Raw genomic sequence first — 18815 nt, forward strand, 5'->3', positions numbered from 1 at the left:
TTGGTATTATTATTATTATTATTATATTATAATTTTGTATTACAGCAACTATGCTCTTAATAGCGTCTTTCTCTTCTTTATCTCTTTAAACAACTTCTCAATATAATACAACAGACACCAACATACCCATTCATTTTTCTTACAATGTCTCCGTGATGGGGTTGGGTTTTTGTTTGTGGCATTGCACCTACAGCCACTGCTTTATCTCCTACCTCGGAATGGAAAGAAAATCGCAGAACCACCAGTTTTAGATGCTGTCTCTCTTCCTTCTTTTTTATGTTTGTTACTCTCTTGTAACACCTCCAATCTGCGGCACTTTTATTACTTATTATTCTAATTTTGTTTCAAATGCTTTAAACAACCCCCCAACCCCAAAGAAAACAACAAAAAACAAAACAAAAAAACCAGCAAAAGCCTCAAGCTGATTTCTGTTACATTTTATTTTCGTTTTACAAATGTTTCTTTTTTTATTCTTTGTTTCTTTTTCATTCTTTGTTTTGTATTCTTTTTGTTCATTTTTCATTCTTTCTCTTTTAAATTTTTTGCTTTGATTTTTGTTTCTCTTTCCACCAGACTTCACGCTGCCAAGAATCCCGGTGTTTCCGCCACCACTACCTGACACACCCATCAACAGCAAACCACCAGTAAAGACGCCGAGTCCTTCATTGGGTTCATTGACAGAGTATGTATTTTTAGTTTACCACATCACTGCCCTACAGGGTTCATTTTTGACACATGCCCCGCGCCAATTGGCGCATTGGGTCAGAAAATGACCCATCGATTGCACATGCACTGGGTCAATGGGCGCATTGTTTACACAAGCGCCCCACGTGTCTACTTCATTGTTGTAAAATTTCAGATCCCTGTGTATAGTATATTTTACGTACCAACTTAAAATGACCACCCACCACCCATCCTTTGATACTATTACAGTGGTTACGCGACGAAATAACCCCTCTTTTTCTCGAAGCTGCTGTGAATGAAAGAAGGCTATCATGTTCAAGGTAGTGGTGTGGGTGCTCTAGTGTTTAAGATGTTTGGCTTGCAACCGAAAGGTCGTGGGTTTGAATTCCATCAGACGCTTGATATGGTGTCTTTTTTAAAGGCATTTTACACAACTGAGAATGAGTAATAATAATAATCATAATACAGTAGTCTCCGCCTAAGATCCCACCGCTTACGTTCCCGGTTTGCAGGGAAAAATATCTTGTTCGCATGGATACCTAGTCATGTGGGTATCCGAGAAAGTTGTAGGACAGAATTAAATTATTAAAAATTTGTATGAAGGTTATTTTTTAGATTGAAAAACTATATATTTACCCCAAATTAAATTTTTTTAAACGTTTTAAGATCGAATGACTTGTACCCAGCCGTGCAGTAAACTACGAATAAAAAACTAACTTGTGTTTTGCAAGCTCATATGACCTTATGTCTGTGTGCCTTAAAATTCTCACCAAATCTTTTCAAAACTCTTCCTCAGCCTGTCGGTTCCACACAGCTTGGAGTCAGCGTGCGAGTTACATGACTGTCCTTGTCAAGAACTGTCCTTCTCTGACTTCGAGAAGCAGTTTGTGGACCAGAGGATTCTTGACGTGAGTTCAGGCATTGTGGGTGGTTGGCAGGTGCTCATGCATGGTTTTCTCCTTCTAATTCCTTCCTGAGTTGTAACTTCCCTGTAATGTTTCTGAGTGCTCTATGGTCTGCTGGGGTAACATTTGTAGGTAAGTGTAGAGGAACACCAAGCATCTATTGTCCTTATATCTCTTCCCTTTTTTTTTTTAGTGTTTGTTACTCTGTTGTAACACGTCTAATTTTTGGCACATATATAATCAAATTGTGGTGTTGCAAGTGCCGTAAAGCTTACTGAAACAAAACTTCCTTCCTTTCCTTGCCTACAAATGGTGTGAGTTGTTTGGTTGTTGTGTTTTGTTTTATTTTTTTTATACTTGCATGGTCTTGAGTACAATCATGGTTTATTTTTACGCCTGCACTCAAATCACATGACTCAGTTCCTATGTCATCTTGGTCTTAACGTCTTTTGGTGCTGGTGACCTAATGGTTAGACTATCAGACTCGCAGCAGTGAGGTTGTGGGTTCAAATTCCCTCAAGACACGGTCAACCTTTGTTTGAGAAGTTCCATCTTTTGTAATGCAACGTGATCCGCAAGGTTAATTTTTTTCTGATAAAGGTGTTTAGATAAATGTCCCTAAAAACTGACAATATCAGTGATGAGCAAGGGAAAAGATTTCACTAAACCAATAGAATTATGGAGGAATGGTGTCATGGCCGATGGTGCACCAAAATGTAAAAGGATTGCAGATAACTGTTGGGGGCATTCAAAGAGAATCTCCAGACACAACGCACTCTATACAATCCCGGCAAAAGAAAGTTTCTGTCATGAATATGTAGTCTCTGACTTAGGTATGTGAACAACTTCTAAATATTGTTCCCTCTGCTGCCATGGCGAAATTGAGGATTTATGTGATTTATTTGAATAACAAAGAGCTTAGATATCTTACAATTTTGCCTTTGCTTGCTCTGAACAAAGTTTGTATAATTGTTATCATCAGGGCTAATTCAACTGCATACTGCAAAAACTGTGTTCATGCCATAGAGAAAAAACTTGATGTGATAAAGCAAATTGGTGTTATTTTTTTATTCAGCAACCTGAAATTACTGTAAATCAGGCCTCAGACTCACTGTCGCAAAAAAAACAAAACAAGTGTAATGTCTTGACGCTTATTATTATTATTATTATTATTAATAATAATGATAATAATTATTATTATTAACCTCTTCGCACCCACACCCGTAGAATTTACGGGCATGAACTGTGTAGCGCTGTGCCTATGGCCTGTAGAATTTATGAGACTGACAGTGGTTGTTTTCATACCAATTATTAGGGAAGTTACTGCTAAAATTTTGTAACTATTGTTGGGGTGCCTTCCCTTTATGTTTACTCCATCTCCCCCCCCCCCCCCCCCCCCCCCATTTGAAAGCGCCAGATCCAGATTTTAGCTCGAAGAGATTGATCTAGATCTAACACATCTACCTGACAAAAACAATTTACTGACAATAAACACAGATGGGCTTGCATGTTTAAATATGGATTGTACGAGCATTGTATAATGTAGGAAAAGCCTCTTGTCACTTCTTTACCTGCAAACACTCACACAACATGTATTCCCTTTAAAAAAAAAGTCTCAATGTATCATTACTCGAATGTGTGTTGTTTATGTTGTTTTGTGGTGTTGTTTATGGCATCATGTTACTAACTCAACTTTTGTCCATCTATCTCTCTATGAAATTCCCCCCAAATTATATCAATAGAAATGTGGTTCAATGAAGAATGTACGTGCAGAAATTCATGAGGAAATATTCATAAATAAAAATGTTAAGGGAGGTAGAGTGGGGTCACCTCTGAGCAGCCTTGGTTCATGGGATTTTCCCCCGCACATGGACCTGTTTACCTGCGGGGTTAATAATAGTAATAATAATAACAATTAATAGTCTTATTATTGTTGTTGTTGTTGTTGTCATGTATATCTCGTTTTCTATTTTATAACACTCTTGTTTTTCTCTCCTCCCTCCTAGAGTTACCATGACAAGGTCAGAAAATTAAAACAGCAGAATTTGGCTCTGACCAAAAAACTCAGAGAATTTGTCGCAAACAAATTTGTCACTCGGAGAGGAGAGACAACGGAGGTAAGTGTATGAGACATGAGTTCGATTCCAGTTGTGGGAAGTGTGGGCTTTTTTTTTTTTTTTGGTATGTTTTTTGTTTTTGTTTAATTCTTTCCGGACGTAGTTTTTTTTTGGGTCTAGACGTATTTAACCTGTGGCTCGCTTTGGCTATGCAAGTGATGTACAAAATAACTTCATAGAAGCATAACCATCATTCCAAATGTAACATGATATCAGGGAGCTTCTGAAGCAACCGTACGTGGCCATCAGCAGTAAGGAAGACGCACAGAATATCACTGATCTGAATCTGTTCAAGACGAGAGATGCACTACAACAGGTCCTGGGCTACATTCCAACGAATGTCCTCTGGTGTACTCCTCGTCAAGTGCGCAACAGAGACTGAAGTGGCCAAACTTCTGAACACCACGACCTTCGACAGTATTCCATGTACTTCCGAACGATACCAGAAGTTGAACTGCTCGAAGGGGGTCCGCAGCCATGAACTAAAGGGCTGCAGCATGAAGGAAATTGTGGCAAGAAAACACAAACACCAAAACTTTTAAAGCAGAATACAAAAAACTAATAGATAAATACCCCGGTACGGAGCTCATCTTCACGGATGACTCCAAAAAAGACAACAATGTGGGCGCCGCAGCCCTATCTTCCTGCAGTACACACCAGAGGAGACTCAATCCTGAAGCCTCCATTTTCTCTGCGGAGGCCACTGCCATTGACATGGCACTGGACTCCGTAGAAAATTCTCCTAACAAATCTTTCCTTATCCTTTCTGACTCTCTGTCTTGCATCGCCTCACTCACAAACTACACACTCCTACACCCAAAAATAGTTGGACTACAACAGAAAATTCATACCCTGTCTGAAACAGGAAAAAATATCATGTTCGCATGGATACCTAGCCATGTGGACGTCTGATGAACCGAGCAGGTAGATGACCTGGCGAAGAAATCCTCATCCCTTCTGCTGGGATCAACGACGAACTCTCCAACAGACTGACTTTAAAGATAAAGTAAAAAAGTACACCTCCTGTCTGTGGGAGAGCCACTGGAACACACAGAATGATAACAAACTGTATAATATAAAACCCAAACTGGGACCGCGAATTCCTTTGGACCTCTCCAGAAGAGACGAAGTCATTTTTACTCGACTGCGCATCGGACGCACGGCCCTGACCCACAAATACCTCCTACAGGGAGATGAGAAGCCGTTCTGTGTTCGATGCGACCCAGATTTTACCATTAGACACATTTTAACTGTGAAAATAGTGTGATCGTGTGCGGTTGCGAGCTCCGAAAGACTCTTACTAAAAACACGTCTGATTTTGTAGCGGTGAAACCTGTTGGACCTTAAATGACCAAAATTGTGTCGATAGTGCCATAAAACATCTACCCAATCAATCAATCAAACATTTTAACTGAATGTCTAGACTTTGGAGAGATCCGAAGGAAATACTTCAAATGCAAGAAATTGCAAGACATTTTTTCCGTGGTTGGTCCCAACAGAATTTTGGATTTTATGAAGGCCATCGGCCTTTATTGGAAAATAATAGAACAAAATTGAATTATAAATTTTTTTTTTACTAAAGTTGTTTTAGATTGAAAACATATATTTACACCAAATTTTATGAAGGCCTTTGGCCTTTATGGCAAATTATAAAATGAAACGATATTGTTAAAAATTTTATTGTTATTTATAAGAGTTGTTTTAAACTGAAAATATATTTAGACAGAATTTTAATATTTTAGCATTTTAAAGTCTAATAGTTGAACTACCAACTTGTGTTTCAAGCGCTCATATGACCTTATGCAGTTGCAAGCGCCGTAAAACCCTATACTAAACAAACTTCCTTCCTCTCCCCCACCTCCCCAAATCTCCTCCCCCCCACACACACTCTATCCATGCTGACATTTCCTGTCCTTTCCTTCTTTTCAGCTTGCGGATGTGTCTCTGGATCCCAACTTTTCCTCACCATTCAGAGAACTGGACAACAGTATTCTGGTAAGTAAAAGATCTGATTTTGCTTTTCATGGGCTGTGTGTGTGTGTGTCTGTCTGTCTGTCTGTCTGTCTGTCTGTCTGTCTGTCTGTCTGTCTGTCTGTTTGTTTGTCTGTCTGTGTATGTGTGTGTATGTGTGTGTATGTCTGTCTGTCTTTCTGTGGGCTTGCGTGTGTGTGTGTGTGTGAATTATTGGCAGGTCCTATTTCTTTATTTTTCCTCTATTGTTTCTGTCCCTCTGTCTTGACTTTTTCCCCAGCACCAGATGACGTCACTGTTGTATCGAACAAATAATACTGTTGTCAATACTCCATTTTATATGCTATATTGTGGTAAAAAATTTGTAACGCAACTTATTTTCAAATATCTCAACTATCGAACATAAACTCTCCAGCTTTTGCACAGTGACTTGTATCAATTTGTCGTAACAGATCAATATGGGTGGTTTCTACTGATTTTAAAAGGTTTACAGCTGGAACGATATCACTTTTAAAAGCATATCTGTCATTTTTTTTCTAATCGCGAGATTATCTTTATTGAACGCATGTTTTGATAACCTTAGTGCAAACGAGTGTTAACCATAAAATTAATTTCTTGTAACTAGTTTTGCCACTAAAAAGTGTCATTGGTGAGCTGTAATGTAACCCATACGCGTATACAAAATGTATACAAAATGAGCGGGAAGTGCTGTGAACAACTCTATTTTCCGCGGGAAGGCTTCTAGTATTTTATATATATATATAAAATTATGAAGAAAAGTTTTAAAATCTAGCCTCAATTGTTGTGGAAAAAGATGATTTAAGTTAAGACGAATTGAGACAAACTGTTGTGCAAAATATGGGTGACATTGATTCTCCTGTTAAAAAGATATTTGAGGATAATTTGCGCCTCGAATTTTTGACCGCACTATAAGTCACATTAAACTAGAGTAATTGGGTGGTTGGAGGGCGCTACTGGTTGATCCTACTTCTTTACTTTCCCTCTGTTGTTCCTGCATATCTGTCTTGCTTTTTTCCACAGCACTAAATAACCCCTGCTCTGGTGCTCTGGTGTGGTTTGCTCCTTCTTCCCTGTCAAACAACTATCTTCCTTATCTCTCCTCTTTCTTTTTTGTGTATGTTACTCTCTTGTAACACATCTATTCTTTGGCACTTATATGACCTTATTGCGTTGCAAGCACCGTAAAATTCTTACGAAAACTAAAAACTGTTATTTTGTCAATGTGCTTCTCTTTACTTAAACCAACAATTGGTTGCATAAAACATTAACAGTGGGTGGTGAGCGAGTCCTCTAGTGTGGTTTGCTTCTTCTTTCCTATTGAACATCTATCAACCCCTGGGGTGGTGCTACTAACTAAAGTGTCTTTAGGCCATTCCCAAAAGGGGGGGGTTAACCATGTTCTTGTGCACAGTAAAATTGTAATTGTGAATGGGCTGATTCATCAATGTCACATTTACCTCGAGTTCTTATGCACAGTAGAGTTGTAATTGTAAATGGCTGATTCATCAATGTCATGCTCATAACTGCCTGGACTGCAACAGGGAACTGCTGCCTTTTCTTTCCTAATCCTTACTATCGTCATTTTTTTTCTCTACTTCTTTTGTATGTTTGTCACTCTCTTGTTGTTATCGATCCAGGCCACACTCTTGTCCCCCGCTATTTCCGTGGTGCCTTGATAGTTTTAACAGACTTTGTCCTGTTGAAGCTAGAGAGGTGAGCGAAGTAAGCCTGATTCCCTGTAAGGACTTCTCCCTTTGCGCTTACGTGATTTTATGCAGTTGCGAGCGCCGTAAAACCTCTACTAAAACTAACAAACATCTATCGTCTTTATCTCCCCTCTTTCTTTTTTGTGTTTGTTACTCTGTTGCAACACCTCTGATCCTTGGCACTTAAATTACCTCATTTTGTTGCAAGTGCAGTAAAACACTTACTAAAACAAAAACATGAACAATTGTTACAAGAGTGAGGTAAATTTTGACGTTTATGATTTCTGCCCCCCTCCCCTGCCCTGCCCCTACTCAACCCCCAGATTCCTTCAGCTGCAAGTACAAGCCTGATTAATCCTCGTCAGGGAGGATTGTTAAGTCAGACAATCATGGAGGAGGAGGAAGAGGAAGAGATAACATTGCAGAGGAGCTTTGGTGGTTTGGTGGATGAATATGAGAGGAGGATGAAGGAGAAAAACGGAGAGTTGGAGATACTGAAAGAACAACTGGAGGATGTGTTGGCGAGTGTGAAGGAAGAGGAAAGAAAGAATGAAAAGTATAGACAGAGCGAGGCAGCAGAATACAAAGAGAGACAGAGAGAAACAAAGGAAATATTTAGGGAAGAATATGAGAGGATGGTGAAGGAGAAAGACGGAGAGATGGCGATACTGAAAGAACAACTTGAGGAAGTGTTGGCAAGTGTGAAGGGAGAAGACAGAAATAATGAAAAGGACGAACAGAGCCAGGCACAGATACACAAGGAGGCACTGAGAGAAACAGAGGAACGACTTAGGGAAGAATATGAGATGAGGTTGATAGAGAAAGAAAGAGAGATGGTGACTCTGAAAGAGCAACTTGAGGATGTGTTAACAAGTGTGAAGAGAGAAGATAGAGAGAAGGAGCAGGATAAACAGACTGAGACAGAAAAGTACAAGGATGCTGAGGAGAGACAAAGTGAAAGAGAAGAGAAGTTAAAGGAAGAGTATGAAATCAGACTACAGGAGAAAGATGGAGAGATGGAGAAACTGAGGACTCAAATTGAAGTGATGTTAGTCAAGGAGAAGAAACCAGACAGACCGACTGAGTCAGATGAATACTCGGAGAGACAGAGAGAAGCAAAGGAGAGATTTTGGGAAGAATATAAGGGGATGGTAACGGAGAAAGACAGAGAGGTGGCGATGCTGAAAGAACAACTGGAGGATTTGTTGGGGAGTGTGAAGGAAGAGGAAAGAAAGAATGAAAAGTATAGACAGAGCGAGGCAGCAGAGTACAAAGAGAGTCAGAGAGAAACAAAGGAAATATTTAGGGAAGAATATGAGAGGATGGTGAAGGAGAAAGACGGAGAGATGGCGATACTGAAAGAACAACTTGAGGAAGTGTTGGCAAGTGTGAAGGGAGAAGACAGAAATAATGAAAAGGACGAACAGAGCCAGGCACAGATACACAAGGAGGTACTGAGAGAAACAGAGGAACGACTTAGGGAAGAATATGAGATGAGGTTGATAGAGAAAGAAAGAGAGATGGTGACTCTGAAAGAGCAACTTGAGGTTGTGTTAGCGAGTGTGAAGAGAGAGGATAGAGAGGAGCAGGATAAACAGACTGAGACCGAAAAGTACAAGGATGCTGAGGAGAGGCAAAGTGAAAGAGATGAGAAGTTGAAGGAAGAGTATGAAATCAGACTACAGGAGAAAGATGGAGAGATGGAGAAACTGAGGACTCAAATTGAAGTGATGTTAGTCACGGAGAAGAAACCAGACAGACTGACTGAGTCGGATGAATACCCGGAGAGACAGAGAGAAGCAGAGGAAAGATTTTGGGAAGAATATAAGGGGATGGTAACAGAAAAAGACAGAGAGGTGGCGATGCTGAAAGAACAACTCGAAGATGTGTTGGCGAGTCTGAAGGGAGAGGATAGAAAGAATGAAAAAGATGGACAGTGTGGGGCAAAGAAATTCAAGGAGATACAGAGAGGAATAGAGGATGAATATGAAGCGAGGTTGATGGAGAAAGACAAAGAGGTGGAGACGCTGAAAGAAAAACTTGAAGATGTTTTAGCTTATGTGAAGGAAGTGGATAGAAAGAATGAAAAGGACGGACAGAGCGAGACAGAGGTTGAGGAGAGCCAAAGAGAAAGAGAGGAGAAGTTAAAGGAAGAGTATGAAATCAGACTGCAAGAAAAAGATGGAGAGATGGAGATGCTGAGGACCCAAATTGAAGTGATGTTACTCAATGATGGACAAGGCGGGATGGAGAGGTACGAGATACAGGGAGAAACAGAGGAAAGAATTGTGGAAGAATATGAGACGAGGTTGATGGAGAAAAACAGAGAGATAGTGACACTCAGTCAGCAACTTGAGGATGTGTTATCAAGTGTGAAGGAAGAGGATAGAAAGAATAAAAAGGATAGACAGAGCGAGGCAGAGGAGAGACAAAGTGAAAGAGAAGAGAGGTTAAAGGAAGAGTGTGAAATCATGCTATGGGAAAAAGACGAAAAAGACGGAGAGATGGAGAAACTGAGAAAGCAAATTGAAGTGATGCTAGCCCAGGATAAGGAACGTGATGGACAGAGTGAGGGAGAGAAATACAAGGAGACACAGAGAGAAACAGAGGAAAGATTAAGGGATGAATATGAGGCGAGATTGTTGGAAAAAGACAGAGAGATGGCCGCACTGAAAGAACAATTTGACAACGTCTTAGCAAGTGTGAAGGGTGAGGATAGAAAGAATGAAATGGATGGACAGAGTGACGCAAAAGAGAGACAAACTGAAAGAGAGGAGAAGTTGAAGGAAAAATATGAAATCAGATTACAAGAGAAAGACGGAGAGATGGAGAAACTAAGAAAGCAAATTGAAGTGATGTTAGCCGAGGAACAGGATGGACAGAGCGAAGGAGAGAAATATAGTGAGAGACAGAGAGAAACAGAAGAAAGATTTAAGGAAGAATATGAAATGATGGTAATGGAGAAAGACAGAGAGATGGCGATGCTGAAAGAACAATATGAGGATGTGTTAGCAAGTATGAAAGAAGAGTATAGAAAGAATACAAATGATGGACAGAACGAGACAGATAAGGAGGCTAAAGAGAGGTTAAATGAAAGAGAGGAGAAGTTAAAGGAAGAATATGAAATCATGCTACAAGAGAATGATAGAGAGATGGAGAAACTGAGAAATCAAATTGAAGTGATGTTAGCCATGGAGAAGGAATGGGATGGACAGAGTGAGGAAGAGAAATACAAACATATACTCAGAAAAACAGAGGAAGAATATAAGATGAGGTTAATGTGGAAAGACAGAGAGATGGTGACACTGAAAGAACAACTTGAGGATGTGCTGGCAAGTGTAAAGGGAGAGGATAGAAAGAATGAAAATGATGGACAGAACGAGACGGACAAGGAGGCTGAGGAGAGGAGAAGTGAAAGAGAGAAGTTAAAGGAAGAGTGTGAAATCAGGCTACAAGATAATGATAGAGAGATGGAGAAACTGAGGAGGCAAATTGAAGTGACGTTAGCCCAGGATAAGGAACGGGATGGAGAGTGCAAAGGAAAGAAATGCATGGAAAGGCTGAGAGAAACAGAGGAAAGATTCAGGGTAGAATATGAGATGAGGTTAAAGGAGAAAGACAGAGAGTTAGAGATACTAAAGGACAAATTTGAGGCTAAGCTCATAAGTGAAGAGAGAAAGAGAGAAGAGGATGGACAGAAAGTACATGAGTATGGGGAGGAAGAACAGGAAGAAAAGCTGAGGGCTGAGAGTGAGAGAGCACTGAAAGCAAAAGAGGAGGAAATAACTTCACTAAAGGAGCAGCTTGATAGAGCTTTATCTGGAATATGGGAGGAGAGACAGATGGAGGAAGATAGAAGAGAGATGATGGAGGAAGAATATAAGGAGATTGGAAAAAAGCAGAGAGAAAGCTTTGAAGAGCTACTTGATATGAAAGACGGTGATCTAAAATCGCTTCGGGAACAGCTTACAATGGCTATAGCTCGCAGGGATGAGGAGAGAAAGATTGGTGAACAAGAAAGAGAAATGTTGGCGACAGAATTGGAGAGGAATGGAGAAAAGCTGAAAGCAGAATTTAAAGAGATGCTTATGGTGAAAGACAGTGAAATAGATTCACTTAAAGAACAGCTTGCAACAGCTTTATCCAGTCAGAAGCAGGACAGAGAGATGAGAGGAAAAGGAAAAGAAATAATGAAGAACCAACCCTGTCAAGCTACTGCCCCAGGACAAAATACGTCCACTCAGACAGAGACGTCGCTCAGCGAGTATGAAATAGATATGTATAGACTCAAGCTTCAGCTCCAGCGAGAAATGTGCAACAGGGATGTGGCCAAAGATAACGAACAGGTGAGGCATTTGATCATTAATAACATTGATAATGATATATATGGTATTTGTTGCAATGGACAGGGTTTGTTGTTGTTATTTTTATTATTATTACTATTATCATTGTTACTATCATTAATATTATTATTGTTAATTTTATTATCATACTGTTATTATTATTTTGTCTTTATTATTTTTATTCTTTTTACTATTTTGTTGTTATTATTATTATCAGTAGTATCGGAGATGGATGTTTAGTTCGGCGGTACAGCCTCTTATAAATAACCTTGGGCATTAAACCTATACAATTTTGCATATATATTATGATTATTATTTTTTATTCTTAGCTCGTCTGCCTGCGCCAAATAACCGCTGTGTCGATGTGCTTGTCTTTTCACATACCTCATTTGTCGTATGATTTGATTCTACAGGCTGCGCTGATGGAGAAGAAAGCAATAGAAGATGCCCACTCCGCCTTGCTAGGTAAGATCTGTGAGCTTGCTATTAAAGTTAAATATTGAAAGTCTTGCCATGTTTGTTTACACATCTTTGGTTAAGTAATAGTTTAGCGGGTGATTGGAGTGAAGGCACCAGTGGCAGGTCCTACTTTTCTACTTTCCCTCTGTTGTTTCTGTCTTTTTCCCAGCATGTAATGATCAATACTGTGTCAATGTGCTGCTATAATTTACTCGAACAAACAAATAATAGTTTAACAGTTTCTGTAGTTGTGCTATTGTGTTGCAAGGTTTTCTCCTGAACAGTTTCAGAACAATAAGATAAGATCTGATAAAATGATATTGATAAGTATCCCTTTGGGAAATGTTCCTTGGCTATACAGAAATGGTAAAAACACATGCAGGTATACATAGAATTTAAATTACATTTAACTCTCATTAAAATTCAGTATGTATCTGATATTGACACGTTGAGATATTACATTTTTTCTTTCTATAAATACAGTATTTGACATGCAACAATCCTTTTAAATACTTATACATGCATTTTCAGACAGACAAAGAACACACATGAAAAAAGATAATCACTGTGGCTACTCATCACATTTATCGTTGTAAACAGAATCAAATGGGGAATCAAGACTGAGGGAGCAGCTATTAAAAAAGCCTTACCCCAATTCATTTTTAGATACAAGGCAGCTTTTTATTAGTGGACCGAAAATTTTGAGATTGAACATACAGACCTGCCACTCATCCCGATTTAGTCGGGATATCCCGATTTTTTGCTCCAAATCTCAAGCATCCCGATTTTCCCGATTTCGATCGCGTGTATCCCGATTTTTTGTCCCAGTCCGCTGTTGTGTCGGATTTTTATTAAAACGTACTCTGCCTTCTCCTTTATCGCGGGAAGCACCCGTTGAACCTTTTGTCAGTAGGAACTCGGAGCACTATTTCCAGAAATATCGATGCCGCAATTAGTAGTTGAATCGCCCCAAGTTGTGTGTGATCTTTGCCCGCACTCAGAATTCTCCGATGATAGCCTGGTAACTGTTACAATTTGGGACATACAAATAATCGATAATATTCGTAGTTCCGCTGTTACTTTCAAAACAAGCCTTGTCCGAGGTCTGGTAACTGCGCGTTCACACCAAACACTCGGACGAGCGACTGTCTTTCTAACCCTTATACAACTACATGTAACCGCGCTGACAAGACAAACATACGGCCGATGTCGTTGCTTTAGTCTGAACGCATTATGAGGGATAAGAGATTTGTTGGTACAATTGGTCGGTCGGCCGCTGTTGTTATCCAAGAGTACTAGAAGTGGAACGACTGTCGCTCATCTGAGAGTTTTGTGTGAGCGCGCAGTTAGTCGGACCCGTTAATAAAATTGTTTCAATCGCGCATTCGCGTCACATGACATGGCATCGCCGTGTGAGTTCTGCGTGTCGGGGACCGTCCGTTGTCGTGGTCAACTTAAGTTCATGTATTTCGGGACTTATTGGTTGGTGTGGGGAGGGGTATAGACACTTGGACTAGGAGTGTGTGACGCGATGCTTCAGGATTTACAAAAAATAATGATAACTCGCACGCACGCGCGCACACACACACACACGCGCGCGCGCGCACACACACACACACACACACACACACACACACACACACACACACACACACGCGCGCGCGCGCGCGCACGCAAACAAACACAGACACTCAGGGGGCATATAGGCCAAGTAATTTATGGATACCCCTGGAAAAATTCTAAGTCAGCTTTGGCAGTCACCTTGGTGATTTGCTGTTGATCCCGATTTTTTTCACCAATTCCCGATTTTTTCTCCCAGAGATCCTGATTTTGAGGTTTCATAGAGTGGCAGGTCTGAACATACTCCTGTTGTAAATGAGAAGGATATTTATAATGGTGCCAGATTGTTTAAATACAGCACATTAATTACTGTAACTTTGTAATAAATAAAGGCTTTAACAGGAAGACAGTGTAGCTGTAAAAGTAAAAGCAATGGTGTTATGTGTTCTTTGTATAGGCTAATGTTTGAATGTATGTTTTAGACTACAGGGGAATTTAGAGAATAATGATGCTACTGGTAGGTCTGTCATTTTATCTTTTTCCTTGGTGGTTTCTACATTTGATCTTAGCCCAAAGGCTGAGAAGCATTTTTACATTGTCGACCCAAAAATGAAATGAAATTTTGTTTTAAAAATTGGTTTATTTACAAAAATATAGAGTTCCATAAACATGTAAAGTTGTTACCATATTTACCAAGAATTGGAGAAAACTGGAGAAAAGTTGAAAGAAGAATTTGCTTACAGTGAAAGACTGAGATTATAAATGTTTGTCCACCCTTTTAGTAAACAGTTAGGCTTATGACAACACATCTGTTCGTAACACTTACATAAACCAAAACTGTCAATAGTGCCGTAAAACACCTACTCAATCAATCGAAAAGTGGTATTTGTCTGTCTGTTTTTCTTTTTCCTTGCGTTATAACCATCGTATCGTCGATTTGCATATCTCTTTGCTCAAAACTCAACCACCCTACTGTTTTGATATGTGGAAGTGGGTGGATGATCAAACATCTGTCTGTCTGTCCGTCCTTTTAGCCTAATGATGATAGTGTGACCGTGTGCGGTTGCAAGCTCCGAAAAACTTACTAAAACACGTCTGATTTTTTTGAGGTGAAACCTATTGGCACTTAAATGACCAAAATTGGGTCGATAGTGCTGTAAAACACCTACTCAATCAATCAAACATCTGTCGTCCTTATCTCTCCTTCGTCTGTCCCCGTCGTTTTATGCAAGAAAAATTCAGAAATTATGCAAACTGAGCCCAAAAATGCGAAATTATGCGATTCTGTTAATTTTAACAAAGAATGATAAAGGAAAATAATCAGAAATAATGCAAAAAATGATCAAATTTTGCTAAATGATGCGGGGTGCATAAAACCACGGGGACAGCTTCTTTTTTGCTTGTTACTCCCTTGTAACACCTCTAATCTTTTTCTCTGATATAGCCTAATTGTGTTGCCAGTGCCATGAAACACTTACTAAAACAAGTCTCCTTTCTTTTATTTGTATATTATGATCTAATAACATATTATCTAATGTCTTCGGCACTTATATGCCCTATTTGTGTATAAAAATCTGTAAAACTCTTACCAAAATAAAAATATGATATGCAGAATAATTTTTTTCTTTCCCTGTCCTACCCATAAAATCTACGACATCGTGTGTGTAGCGGAGAAAAGGCAGATGGAGGAGGAACTTAAGAGTGCAAGAGCCACGGTCAAGGCCTCGAGCAGCCAAGCCGAAAGGCTGGCTGCAGAAATGGAAAAATTGTGAGTAGCTTTTTGAGGTTGTTTTTTTTAGAAAGTTACCGTCTCTTCTTGCTTGTTTTAAGTTTTTTATTTCTGTCAGTACCGTTGCCGTCGGGATAAGATTGGACAACTACAAAATTTTAGATTTTTTTTTTTCGTGAAATGTATTCTACTAAGCATGTTTCATGTGCTGGTTAAAAATTTATGATCAAATAACCCAAAGTGGACTTTTTTCCAAACAAAATATGAAAATTGGATAATTCTAAGAATGAACCGGTGACAATGATGTACATAGGTGTAGCCATGTGGGCATCTTAGGCAATCGGCATGTAGATGACCTGGCGAAGAAATCCTTATCCCTTCTGTTGGAACCAACGACGAACACTCTCCCACAGACTGACTTTAAAAATAAAGTAAAAAAGTACACCTCCAGCCTGTCGGAGAGCCACTGGAAAAAACAGACGGGTAACAAACTCCACAATATTAAACCCAAACTGGGACCGCGAAATCCTTCGGGCCTCTCCAGAAGAGACGAAGTCATTTTTTAACTTGATTACACATTGGACACACGGCCGTAACACACAAATACCTCCTTCAGGGAGATGAGAAGTCGTTCTGTGTCGGATGCGACACAGATTTTACCATTAGACACACCGAATGTCTAGACTTGGAGAGATCCGAAGGAAATACTTTAAATACAAAAAATTGCAAGACATTTTTTCCTGTCGTTGGTCCCAACAGAATTTTGGATTTTATGAAGGCCATCGGCCTTTATGGGAAATTAATAGAACAAAATTGAATTATTAGAAATTTTTATGAAAGTTGTTTTAGATTGAAAACATATTTACACCAAATTTTAAATATTTTAACGTTTTAAGATCAAATGACCCGTACCCAGCCGTGCAGTAAACTGCGAATAAAACTAGCTTGTGTTTCGCGCGCTCAAATGACCGTATGCAGTTGCGAGCGCTGTAAAACACTATACATACATACATCGGTGTGGAAGTTATCTGCCCTGCCCCGAAGCACCGATTTATGGGTGTGTGATGATCTACCATAGAGCAGCAGTTCATACATGGATAAAGGGGGGCAAATGACGTCAAAAAGACTTGTAGGTTCGTAGTAGGCTAACTATTGTAATAGTCAAGGCAGCTCAAAGAAGAGGGAATTGGTTTAAATAAACTTGTGTCTTTTCTGTGTAGCCGTGTAGGCATTTTTTTACTCAGGAAGCCAGGGGACGGGTTATTTTGGGCTCAGGAGGTCAGGGTTTATCGGGTTAAAAGCCTAGGGTTGGGCCAATATTTCTGTTTTGGTGCCTCGAGTACTGGGCAGGCTTGCAGCAGAGATTGATGGATTGATTGAATGAATTATTGATTTAATGCTTGCTGGCTCCCCCCCGCTCCCCAATCCTCAGGCATGAAAAACATTTCGACGATATGAGCGCCTCAGACCTGAAAGTGATGAGGCTGAAGGAACAGCTGAAGGAGGCCAGGGCTGAGGCCAATGTCCTCGACTCTTCCTGTGAGTGACCGACCGATGTCATAAGTGACTGTTTGTTTGTTTATTTATTTGTTATATGCGTCAAAAGTGATTGTCTGTTTGTTTGTTTGTTTGTTTGTGTCATAAGTGATCATTTATGTGTTTGTGTTATATGTGACTTTTTTTTGTATGTTCGTTTGTTGAGTCATAAGTGGCTGTTTGTTCGTTTGTTGAGTCATAAGTGACTGGCTCGTTTGTTTGAGTAAAGTGAGGCAGGTTTACACAATAATCGTCATCAAGTCGTCATCATTGCCTTTCTCACCCTGCACCAGGGTAAAGGCCAAGGACAAACACTTTCCACCTTTCTCTATCCTGTGCTAGCCTTTTGATGTTATTCCATGTCTTCCCATTTTTGTGTACATCAATTTCTGTGATTCTTCTCCAGGTTCCACGCGGTCTTCCCTTTGATGTCTTACCGTATCTGTTCCAGTCCAACATTTTCTTTGTTGTGCAGCTGCCTGATTCCTGAGAGTAATCCCAATCCATTGCCACCACCTTCTTCCTACCTTATCTCTGACTGGGTTCTGTCTTGTTTTTCGTGGGTGGTTGGCGGTTGCTCTGGTATGGTTTGCTGCTGCTTCTTCTTTCCTATCAAACATCTATCGTCCTTATCTCCACTTCTTCTTTTTTTATGTTTGTTACTCTCTTGTAACACCTCTAATCTTCTGGCGCTCATATGACCTGATGCTGTTGCTAGCGCCGTAAAACCTCTACTAAAAAAAACCTCTTGTTTTCCTTAACACTTCCTTGTTGGTGACCCTGTCTGTCCATCTGATAATTGTCATCAAGTGCAAGGAAAAAAAAGTTGACAGGCAGATAGAGGAAAAGACAGACAGACAGAAACAGTATCTCAGTTTGAATAAAAAGAAGGGCATGGACACTGTTACGGTCCTCCATTGACACAGTAACAGTGGGTGGTTGGCGGGTGCTCTGGTGTGGTTTGCTCCTTCTTCCTTATCAAGCGTCAGTTGTCCTTATCTCTCCTCTTTTTTTGTGTATGTTACTCCCTTGTAACACCTCTAATCTTCAGCTCTTATATGACTTTATTGTGTCGCAAGTGCCGTAAAACTCTTACGAAAAGAAAAAGGTTTACACAATAATGGCCATCAAGTGCAAGAAAAAAAGGAGACAGGCAGATAGGGGAAAAGACAGACAAATACAGCTTCTCAGTTTGAATAAAAAAAAGCACATGGACGCTGTTACAGTCAGCTATTGACACCGAATGACACCTCTGCAGCTGACCTGACACATCAGGGCCACACACACACACTCACACAGAGATGTGGGTGGTTGACGGGTGCTCTGGTGTGGTTTGCTTCTTCTTTCCTATCAAACGTCTATCGTCTTTATCTCTGCTCCTTTTTTGTGTTTGCTACTCTCTTATAACACCTAATCTTTGGCACTTATATGACCTCATTGTGTTGCAAGTGCCATAAAACATTTGTTAAAACTAAAACACACAGAGATGGAGATGATCGATACAAATTCTTCCCACTCGGAATGGAAATCGAATGCTGGTCATCTGTGTGCTACAGCAGAGCACTTAACTTCTACACACACAACAGATATATAGGTGTAATGGATCAATCAGTCAGTCAGTCTACCACTACCAATCAACCAACCAACCAATCAACCAGCCAGCCAATCAATCATCCAAGTCAATCAGTCAATCTGCCAACCAATCAATCCATCAATCAACCAGTCAAACCAATCAATCAATCAATCCAACAAAAAAAATCCAAACAATCAACCTATTCTCCCCC

The 18815-nt window shown here is 39.9% G+C and overlaps 1 protein-coding gene across 1 annotated transcript in view; it reads left to right on the plus strand.

The window, feature by feature from the left end:
* The window catches only part of LOC101861569 (trichohyalin), a gene marked incomplete in the record, with an annotated part of 55040 nt that overhangs the window by 22464 nt on the left and 13761 nt on the right, over window positions 1-18815 (plus strand). Inside the window, 8 exon segments of the mRNA XM_013080534.1 lie at window positions 574-682; window positions 1481-1592; window positions 3596-3706; window positions 5636-5701; window positions 7728-11750; window positions 12161-12212; window positions 15435-15534; window positions 16928-17034. Of these exon segments, the coding sequence (XP_012935988.1) occupies window positions 574-682; window positions 1481-1592; window positions 3596-3706; window positions 5636-5701; window positions 7728-11750; window positions 12161-12212; window positions 15435-15534; window positions 16928-17034 (4680 nt within the window).

The sequence above is a fragment of the Aplysia californica genome, unplaced genomic scaffold (genome assembly GCF_000002075.1).
Source record: "Aplysia californica isolate F4 #8 unplaced genomic scaffold, AplCal3.0 scaffold00090, whole genome shotgun sequence".
Classification (NCBI taxonomy): domain Eukaryota; kingdom Metazoa; phylum Mollusca; class Gastropoda; order Aplysiida; family Aplysiidae; genus Aplysia; species Aplysia californica.